Below are 11637 nucleotides of genomic sequence, written 5' to 3'. Positions count from 1 at the left end.
AATAAACACCCACTTAAAATATTTTTACATTTATAGTTCAGGCACACAAAGATCTTCTGGTAACCCTGGGTTACCCTGGGCTCTTCTTCCTCTTCCACAGTGTCCCACTGCTCTGTATCTGTAGCAAGCCAAGCTGAGATATGAGCAAATTCAGCTCTGTACCATGCACTTGTGTAACCATTCAGCCTCCAAAATAAATAAATAAATATAAGGCACAATTTAACAGGAGATGGAAAAGTCAGGAGAAAAGGACAACAAAGTCACATGGAATGATGTATTAGGAGGTCTAAAGGATGCATAAAATCAGCTAAATCTTTCCAGCTCTATGGATTAACCAGCTAACCAATTCGGTAAATTGGCTGCTAACGCAGACGTGATCAACATCTTCATCTTCAGAGCGAAAGCCTGTTGCTTTGCCACATAGCACCACTCTTTTCAGACAGACTCAAAACATCTAGCATCATCTCACTCTTTCATGTTTCTAGTACTTACTTTCCAGTGGTAAGAAACAGCCCTCTATTATCGAGGTGAATGTGTTTTTCAAAAATACAATTTTGCTTTTTAGTCAAAAGATTTATTATTGCAGCTTTAGACAGGCACCTTCTGGTTTGTTATTTAGCTAGACAATGCTGTCCTTGTTACAGACATGCTGTCGCCTTGATATCTCAGGAAAAATTTGGAAGTAGTGTAAAAGTATATTTTGCTTTATAAACAAAGCCTTCCATCTTTTCCACATGCACTGAGTGAAGCTAAAAAAATTCACTTGCATTTTTGCCCAAGACCACATGAAAAAGGAGTGTAAAAATATTAAACATCCTTGAAAGATGTTACAAAAAAAGAGAAAATAAATGTCCAACAAAAGCAATAAACAGCACTACCTCATTTGAAGAGCCTAACAGATGTCCAGGGATTTAATAAAGAAATGTTTGTGTACACTCAGTGAATTAAATCAGCACAAAGCTTTGGAGTGCAAATGCAGACTGCTTCGTTTAAATGAAGTGCATCGTACTTAGTCCAATTTGTTTAATTAATCACTTGTTTAAATCATTTTGAGATCAACTGGTTTAATCATATGCATATATAATACAGATAGCATAAGGGCCAAAAATTTATTGTGTGTTTATCTGCTGTTTCTTTAGTAGATCTGTTTATACTTACATGAGCAATCACAGAAAACTATCAGCTTAAGGGAGGTTTGGAGGTCATCTAATTCAACCTCCTGCTGAAATAGCAGTAACTTCAGGGTTAGGTCAAGCTGCCCAGAGTTTTGTCCAGCTGAGTTTGAGTATCTCTAAGGATGGAGATCCTACCAGCATTCTGGTCAACCTGTTCCAGTGCCTAACCTCTCACTGGGAAGATTTTTTGTTCTGTTCATCTAGTCAGGTTCTCCCTTGCTGTGGTTTGTCTTCACTGCAGCTTGTCATTTCCTCTTGCACCTCTGAGAAGACCTTAGCCCTGGCTTCTCCATGACCTGTCTGTCAGCTGAACACTGGAGTTAAGCCCTCCGTTAGCCTTCCCTTTTCCAGGATGAACAAACCTCAGCCTCTCCTCATACATCATGTACACTGTGTGCTTCACAACACATATAGTATTTCATGTGTGTCCAACACTACATACAGAGGTTGGCTGTATTCTCTGAAGAAAAGCATCTCCAGAAGACATTTTAGAGTACCTATGCCAAACAACACTTACACAACTATTACACATACCCCAAATCATGCTACTTATCTCAGTAGTGCAGTCTAGCCTCCTAATTTAGGCATCTAAAGGGTCTGACAGTCAGAAACTCATGTCCATATTCCCACCATCTAGTAGTGAACCCCTCAGGCAGTTATAAAATTAGTTGGTTACAGGAATGCAAGAACTGAAATGTAAAATTAATTAGCTTTATGAATATAGGCAACTGCAAACAATACAGGCATACATTCTGTGGCCATATATACGTACACATTCAGTTTACAGTGTACTTAGATACACACAGCGTACTGCAATAAGTGCAGTGTGCAAGCCAGAGTAATACATGATGTTTTGCATAACAGTGGTATAAACTGCTTTCAGCATGAATCTGTAACATCTTAACCCACCCTATGCTCTCTGATCTGCCACTGTCAAGACTCTTGTAAAAAAATACCGGACTTCTGAGCATCTATGCAGTTTCATTTGATGATGATGATGGCTTGACTTCGCGAACAAAGATTTGGGAAGGGCTTTACTCATGCTTACTACAAGCACAGGGCTTTGCAAGTGTGAGTAAACCCTTCTTGCCTGTGCAGTGGATTTTTTAGGTGAGGCGCAGCATGTGCAGAACTGGCCCCACCCTTTACACACCCAAAATCAGATCATTTATCAGATCCTCAGATCAACTCTGACCTTCTACTGTATAGAGCACCACTGATTCCAACCTGCTGAATACGAACGTTGGAGAAATCAAGATCCGGTATCTCCTAGCCTCACTTATGTGCAGAAGGAAATATGGCTGTGATTATAACTGATATCACTTGGGTTTTTTTTTTATATATATCTTTTTTCCTTAGGGAATCTTGAAACAAAAAATCCCATTAACAAAGTGAGATGTGTTTATAAAGGATATCTGGTGATGCCTGGAAAAGCTTTTTCTAAATAACAGATCTAGTTTTCTGGATCAATATTAAATACAGTGGCACAAAATCTCTCAACAGCATAGCTTGAAGTCTTTGTGTTTAAGACATGAACATCTAATGAGGTTTATTAAAAATTCAATTCTATTTTTTCTAATTTTATTTCAATATTTATACAAATTAATTACATGTTCTATATTTATTTAAGAGGATAATTACATTTCAACATATTAGCTAAAAATCTGGAGGAGCATCCCTTTACAGGAAGAACACTTAACTCTAGGAAATATTCTAATTATCAGGACAATAAAAGGAAAATAAAATGTCAAACAATAATTACAATCTCACATCCTGGCATCCAAAATAAGAACAGCAGCCCTTCATTCCTAATATGCTAGGTGCCTGCCTCAGATGTCACTTTTTTGGTAATTGATGACAATCACAACAAAACCTGAAGCACATTAGTATCTCACAGAACATAAATAAAATACATTGGATTTGATTGTAGAAACACATAATTTTGCCTTTTTTTTTTTTTTTTTTTTTTTTTTTTGGTAAACCATGCCCAAGTTTCCATAAAGGAAGAAGTGCCCAATCAATAAATTGAAGTCTGCTGTGTTTACAGTTAGCCTGAATTTGTATTTCATGCAACTTGGGCAAGCAATCTGTTAAACCACAAGATAAAAGGGACATACAGCCCTCCACATCTGTTTTGTCTAGAGGTTGATGCTATCTACAAGTTCAAACCTACAGGAAAAGGGGAGAACAAGTGGATAAATGCTCAGTTTTGGGAAACTGCATTTTTAAGCACTAGGTAACAGCAGAAAATTGAATCTAAATTTTTTTCTTTTGGCCTACATTATTTAGACCTCTATCATTTCCACAAGAACACCATGGGTCTCCTTTCTGCAATTATCTGGAGTTTCTTCTCATTTCAAACAGAAAAGGATCCTCTGGTGTGCAACAGAAATTTTCTGTCACATGCCTCAACTTGAATTTTCTTTTTTCAGTCACCTTGTGCAGAATCAGAGTCAGCTAACCTTACATATTTATATCTACACCTACACTTGCTATTTAGCCACCGATTTTTGAAGTGTATTTCAGAAGGAGATTTACAGCCCAGAAATACTTATAAATTATAAAGGAAGTGGAAGGTGATGACATCAGGTTTAGATGCCGGTATTTAAACAGAAACTAAACCACGATAAATGTGGCCACATTTTTGCCATAATTTCCTCTTTATTTTGTCACTGCCAAAAGGGAGGCATAGATTTACAAGCATTACCTTTGGATTCCCTTATGTGTGGCTCCAGTTACTCAGTGTCTCGTAACCAGATCTTTAAGACCTGCCATCACCTAATTCAAAACACTGCTCTGATCACTCTTCACATCAGCTGTACACAGTATATGAGCTACTTACTCCACTATGTTAGTGGGTCCTGCCTATACCCACTCAAAGTGTTTTCCTGCTTCTATTCCTACCTGGTGGTTCTGCCTTCATCTGCGTTGACAGCCCCACTTTTGATTGCTGCTGTCTCAAAATGAAAACGTCAGTAGTGACAACAAGCGGCATTCAACCACATGCAGGAAGCAACTGCAATTACCCGAGGCACAGCAAAGCACACCACTTACCAGAATTGAGCAGGATGATGGACTTAAGGCACACAAATTCCTCCCCTTGAAGGTTCATCATACGAAACCGAGCAGCAGTAGCCAGCAGCATGTCAAAGATTTCCACCATGCCCTCTACACATTTCCCTTGATTCCTGTGTGAATACCCAAGGGGGAGATATTCACAGCTTCAACCTGGTTGCAGCATGAACTTTTCATTCCCCTGGATCATTCCTCTCCAATGTGATTTCATCAGTTCACTAGCTAGTATTAGACTCTATGCTTATTTGGTGTATGTGTGATTACAAAACCAGAGTTGTAATTACAAAAGCAGAGTTCCCAGTATCCCACATAAAATTAATAAGTAAGCAATATATTACCCCCCAAAATGTCAATTTCATAAACCCATCACCAAGGCATTTCTGGGGTGGAAGGTATGAGATTGATTCCACCAAACATTTACATTGAGGAAAAGATTTGTTCAGAACTACATTTTTATTTCTTTTGTGTGTGTGTGTTCTGTCAGCATTACCTTGATTCCTCTTCCTAATTTTTTTTTTTCCTTTAACTGAAATAGTCCAAATACTTTGCATTTCTCTCTCCCTAATGTTTTGTACTTTTTTCTACCTGGCCTTGCAAGCTGTAATGTTCCAGAATGCTTCTCCCGTTTTTCTTAATGTCTCCTTATAAAATAATAATTTTTCTTAATGTCTCCATTAAAAAATATTTTTTAATTAAGTCCTTCCTTCATGAGCTCAGGAAGGACTTATGAGGCCAAAATCTTGTCTGTATGACTGAGTCTGATCAAAACTAGCATTTCATTCCACAAATCAAATAACTTTTTACATTACAGCATTAAACAAAGCTAAAGCTTATGAAATCTCAAAAGTGTTCACTAGTAATGGCAATTAACCTCCTCCCTTTGCTCGCAATACTAGGTATTCTTGCTCACTAAATTTCATCTGGTACACAAAACCTGAAGTTTAACAATTGATGCAGATTATAATTATTTTTTATGAAAGTTTAGCCTGCAGGTTTTCTGGTCATGGAATTTTAGATTATTTACATTGCTACCTTTTACCAAAACCTACCTACCTAGTTTTCCTTTCATTAGGACTTGCTAAGTGAAATTTTATCGTGTAAGACAGTCTGATCACTAAAAGAGTGCTGTTTAAAGATATATTATTCTTTAGCTATAGCTTTTATGAAATTTTGAAAATCATTGCTGTAGGAAAATGCAAAAGAAATTTCAAATTATCGGATAGCTATTCCACTATAACTTGTAACACAAACACAGACTGAGCATCTCCTAGTCTGACACTGACTGCCAGTGTAAACACACCTGCCTAAGTCCTGATATACCATACTGTTGAGACTTTCTAGCTAATGTCTCAGCCCACACTGGACCCTCAGACAAAGCAGTCATCTTCTTTTCTGACTGCTGCCTGACAAAATTCTCTGCACTTTTCAACCATGTTTAAACCTAAAACTGAGTCAAAGAAGTAAAGAGGGTGTCTGTGAGCACTTGTGCACCAATCTTCCTTCAAGTTCAAATCCTTATTCAGCTTCTTTCAGTGCTTGAAATTAAATCTCTATCTCCCTTATCCCAGAGCAGTGCCTTAAGTCAGTGATTTTGGCATATGATAGAATCTATTTCACCTGTTTTCAGAGATACTTAAACAAAGAGGAACAATATTGAGAAAACAAAGTGAAAGATACACCCTTAAAAAAGCCAGTAGGGTGTTGGTTAAGATACAGTAGCATTTGAAAATGTGGGGTCTCAAGCAAGATTTCCAATTGTTGTTACAACAGCATATGTCCTCTGACTTTTCTGTGAGAAAGAGATGATCCAGCCTTGGAAATGGAAATAGTACATAAGTATATTTAATAAGGAGGATGGGATGCTCCTTCTTGCCTTAGATCCCTATGGGTTACCAGGCAGCATCCTGCTGAGCTCTCCTGAAGTGCCTCACTTAATGCCCCATTAAAGCTTAGTTTAAGGATTTAGAATTTTAGGATTACGCAGAAATGAAAAGCTTCAATGAATAATATGGGAAGTAGCCTACATTAAGAAAACCCTACATTTTTATGTCTGGCTTCCTAAGACCCATCAACCCACTGTCAGCCAGTATTCACAACAGTTCAAAATACTATGTAGTCTGAACAAATTGTAAAATTTGCATAGCTAAGACCACGATTTAAAAAAGAAATAATAAGTTATTTGTAAAATGAGACCTTTTCAAATGTCTAATGGTGACTCAGGAAGTTGTAATGGTGATTTCAGGAAGTTGACACAGATGCACCCAACAGACCAAAGCCTGATGGTGTATTTGTTGTCTCTCTGGTTTCTTTGATCATGGTACTTCATTTGATAGCAAGGCACTGCAAAGAACGAATGGTATCCACCAGACTAGGAGAGGGAAGGTCATCTTAACAAATAGAATTAGTAACTTGGTGACAAAGCCTCTAAAAAAGGCTTGTCACAGGATGTGTTCTTAATCATAAAAGTAGGTTAGGAAACTTTCACATCCTCAGTTAGAAGGGAGTGTTGTTACAAACTGCCTGACCAAGAGTATAAAGTGGATATGTCTTTCTAGAAATAACTTATTATTCATTATTATATTGCATAATATAAATAGAAGTCTCCCAATCACTGGTCTACAGTCTTGTAGAGGATATTTACATAGACAGACTGCAATCATTGGCTGGAAGGTCAACATAGCATTGTGCAAGTAATCCAGGAGTTTCTGAACTGTGTTGATGATAACTTCTCAATGCAAACAGCACATTGGCCAACAAAGGGCAATGCTCTATTGACCCACTCCTCACAAACAATGAGAAATTGCTGGTGAATGTGGCCACAGATAGGAAATTTGGCTGTAGCAACCATGAGATGTGATTGAACTCAGGATCCAGAGTTAGACTGGAAATGCAAACAACAGAAATATAACTCTGGGTTTCAGAAGAACAGACTGCAGTTTATATACGGATTTTTTTTTTTGGCAGAATACTCTTGGAGAAATGATGGGGAAAAGCGTCAAGCTAAGTATTAATATTTTAAGGAAAACTTAAGAGAGCTCAGGAACAAGCTCATCCCATCATAGAGGATGACCAGGTATTTCAACAGAAGATCCACTTGGCTAAACAAGGAGTCCCTTATTTAACTAAAAGGCAGAAGAACATATAAGAAATAGAAATAAAAGCAGGCAACAAAGGAGGAGTACCAAAACATTGTGAACATTTATGCCTGAAACTAAGGAGGGCCACTAAGGGTATTAAGAAGGGATTTTACAAGTATGGCAGTAACAAATGTAATTTCAGTTGATGAATGGGGGAGAAAGCCTCGGGACTGACTATATGGAATAGACTGAAACACTCAATAGCTGTTCTTTTGTGTGTGTGTGTGTGTCAGATTTCACTGGCAAAACCATCAGAAGCATATTGACAGGTTAGGGAATTAGAGAATCAGTAATTACTCTGAAGACTAATTCCAGACTTTGAAGCCAAATGGGTTTCATTTCAGGGTGCTGAAACAACGTATCCATTGGGTACTACCTATCACAAAAAAAATCACAGAGATTGAAAGAGGTCCCTGACATAAAGTAGAAGGATAACTCAACTTTGACAAAATCATGGAGGATCTAGTAAACCAGATTGTGCTTGACCAACCTGATTTGCTCTATGATGAAATAGTCAAATGATCAGCAGGAAGATGGTTGATGCAATATAAATCAACTATAGTAAGGCTTTTTGTTTAAAGCATTCTAATCATATGTTAAGCCATGGAAGCACAGGCTGAGCAGACAGGTATGAGCGGAAAACAGGCTGGATGACCAGACACTAAGTGTAGCTGTAATAACACCTATGTTTTGGTAGGTAGTAAGTACTCCACAGGTTGAGTCTAGAGCCAGTGCTGTTTAACGTATTTCTCAATAGTCTGAGTGATGATAAAAGGTTGATCTTCAGTTTGTGGATGATACTAAATTGGTGCTTGATTGATGGACTACGTAGCACAACCTCAGTGCTAGAGGGATCCTGGAGGAGTGGGCCAACAGAAACCTCATGAAGTTCAACAAAGAGAATCACAACATTCTGTACCCAGGGCCAAGCAGTAGCTCCCTTGAAAATGGAAACCAAGTAAAATATAAGCCAACAGCATTCTCTCTTTGTGGATAAGACAAATTGCATGCAAATTATGTAAGGAAGAATGTGGCTGGAAGAACAAGAGAAATTATATTTCCTCCACCTCTGATTGGCCCTGCTGAGATTATGCAGACTATGAGGGCCTAGTTTCAGCCTCTCAGCCCAAGAACTATGTTAGATGTCTCCTTGTGTTGTGGAGATGATCAGGGGCATGCAGCATGTGGTCTGTAGAAAGGGGTGAGTGACTGGATCTGTTTGGTCTGATGAGAAGAAAGCAAAGTATGTAGGGGAGGGAACAGTCAAAACTGCTGGAATGGGCATTACAAACAGCTTATAACAAAGTCTTCTCAGGAGCAGTAAGTGTTAAATCAAAAGGCAACTGCTATAAGCTACAGATTGAAAGGTTCGGGCTGGATTGTAGGTGTGTAGTGCAACCCTGAAAAAGATACCAAAAGAGGATGTGTCTTCTCTGTTCTTAGTGACTTTCAAGAAAGCTAGACAAAGACACAGCTGGTCTAAGATGGTGTTGGCAGTGGTCTTGCTTCAAGAAGCAGGTTTGGACTAGATGATCTGCAACAAACATTTTGTGTCTACAGTAAATTGCTGAAGAGGTTTCTGAAAGAGTTTAGTTTCAGAGGGTACCATTAGAGGCTAGGATTTATTACTGGTGTGGAGCTTTCTAAACAAGAATCCAAACATTCACTCAGCACCTCAGTAAAGAATAAAAGCAATCCTTAAATCATACAAATAAGGGTTTATGTACTAATGCACTGGTAAAAAACAACCACTCCTCTCCCTCCCCCCCCCGGCCAATATTACAGTATTTTGGCTTGACTTTATGCATAAATCTGGCATAGAATATAAAGCATAGAAGAAAAATAAGATGTAAATGTTAACCCAGCTTTCTCATAATTCAAAATCACTTCAGTTTAAGTGTGCATTGTATTTTGGAGAAAGATTTGGAATGAGTACAAACCTTCTTATTTATTGTAGTCTATTAATTCATAGTGCATATCTTCTCAGCATTTTATCCTCCTTGCATCTCATTCTCATACTTTTATTATATTTGGTTAGATTTACTTCTAATTCATTAATTTATTCTGGCATGGCATAGGCAAGAAAGAATGTCTATCTGCCCAGAGGTAATTAAAGAAATTCAGAGGGAGGAAACCTAAAGTGAGAGTATATGCATTTTTCAGGAAGTTTCCTTCAAGTATCAAATTTGCTGTCTTTTTTTTAATTTTTTTTTTTGCTGTCTTTTTTTTAATTTTTTTTTTTTTTTTTTAAGAAATATGGGGGGTAGTTCACCAAAATCCTTTTCAATTGATTTACAGCACTGTTGCTGTATTTCTTGTTGTTTAAACAAATGCAATATTTTTGGTTACTTACTCAAAAATATGTGCCATTAGTGTCAACACATGAATCACAGTCTGAGAAACAATCACAGCTGGGCAACTGGGGAAATTCTGGACTGGAATTAGCATAATTCAACACGAAATCAAACTTTTTTCCCTTCAAGAGTTTCTTGAAACCGACATTTCCCAAATAAGAAGTAAAACTGAAACACAAGTTCCAAACATAATTTTGAGGGAGGAAAAGAGGCAGGAGCAGAAGGGACCCCTAAAAGCAACAGTTTCTTTTCCCCCACTGAGCTGGGCAGTTTTGTTTATACCCTTTCATACAACCAGCCCCTTGAGTTACTGCTGTTGGCATCATTATTTCCCAAAACAAGTAGAAAAAAGTGGTTGCCCACACACAGCAGCAGTTTTCACCCAGCACAGCTCTCTCTCCTACATCAGCAAAGCAACAATTAGGATTGAACCTTAGGCTCAAACAGGAAATTCCTACCTCTTCCAGTACTGACAAAATCTCCAGCCTGCCATCCTCTGAGGTCTGTTAATTATTTCTTCTGTTTCTTTTGGCTTCTACTTGAGCTAGCTCGGAACTGAAAGTCTCAGTGTGTTTCCTGACTAGATCAACAGAGATCATTTACATAGACAGATAAAGGAAGAGTATGCTATACATTCCATGGAATCATAGAATGGTTTGGGTTGGAAGGGACCTTAAAAGATCATCTAGCTCCTATCCCCCTGCCATGGGCAGGGACACCTTCCACTAGACCAGATTTCTCACTTAGTTCAAAAGTAGTCAATCAGACCTGAAACATAGTCAATTAACTAGTAAGTACCTTTTAAATTATTTTTTATTAGTATAATATTATGTGAAATGGATCCACGAATGTCAGATAGCAAAAATCTCTCGAATGCTGTTATAATAATTCTAACAAAACTGATCTGTCTTTTTGTTGCATTTGAGACATTTAGATTACAGATTTATTATGAAGGCTCTCCATTTGGGAATAATAAAATTACAATAATTGGCTGAAAAAAATATTATTCTTGTTGACAGGAAGGCCTTTTTCAGTTTAATTTACATTCAGCCTGAATCACCTTAGAGCCAAAAATATTTCAAAATTCTCTTCATACCAGAAATGCAAAGAAAGTTTAATTTTGGGCAAAGAAAATTTAATTTTGGAGAGATCAGCATCATAATTCAACATGACCTAGAACTGAGGCCTGAGCTTCAAAGGTCAGAGTGACTAGATGGACCAGCCACCTTAGAATTGTGTAGGAGCCATCTTGTATCCAGAAATTATTTCATTCTCACTGAAAACTGGTGTTCTGTGCCTACAGACCCACCCAGGAAACTTCTTTTGCTGATAGCTGAAAAGTGGGAAGATCATAATGAGAGGGGGTTTTCTTTGGTTTTTCTTTTTTTTTTTAAGAGTTACTAATTTTGATCATCAAGCAGCAGCTCCTCAGACTCTAGAAGGGTACTTCTGATTTACATTTAGTTGTTTGAATTACAAAATTGGTTAGTCTTTGAATTTTGCTCCAAGGCACAGCAAAGACTGATTTACAATAAATAGAAATCACTTTTGTGCATTATTTAAGAAGTATATTTCTGCCTCTTATAATTTATTTCTTTTCATTCTGTGGGGTCTGCAATATAATAATGCACCTCAAAATCCAGCAATAAAGTGAAAAATGAAAAAGAAATCAAATTATTTCAAAAGATTCTTTAACTTTCAGCAAATTGATCCGCTTAGCTCTATCAGGTAAGTAGTCTGATGGCAAGATGATTGTTTGAGTTGGGTTTCCAGCACAGAATCTATTATTATTAAAGATAGGATGAAAATGAAATGTACAATTGTTTTTCAAATTTAAGTTTAAGTGCAAATTTGGATATAGCTGTTGACAGGACTATGGGCTTTTCCCCTTTGAAA

At 37.5% G+C, this 11637-nt stretch overlaps 1 protein-coding gene across 1 annotated transcript in view; it reads right to left on the bottom strand.

Annotated features, from left to right (window-relative positions):
- ESR1 (estrogen receptor 1) overlaps nt 1-11637 on the bottom strand; it is a gene marked incomplete at both ends in the record, with an annotated part of 109063 nt that overhangs the window by 4297 nt on the left and 93129 nt on the right. Inside the window, one exon of the mRNA XM_080615883.1 lies at nt 4230-4363. Coding sequence (XP_080472009.1) covers nt 4230-4363 — 134 coding nt within the window. The remainder of the gene's footprint in view (nt 1-4229; nt 4364-11637) is intronic.

This window comes from Psittacula echo (genome assembly GCF_963264785.1).
Source record: "Psittacula echo genome assembly, chromosome: 4".
Taxonomy (NCBI): domain Eukaryota; kingdom Metazoa; phylum Chordata; class Aves; order Psittaciformes; family Psittacidae; genus Psittacula; species Psittacula echo.
The sequence above is the reverse complement of the archived record's forward strand: the minus strand, read 5'-3'. Positions and strand labels throughout refer to the sequence as shown.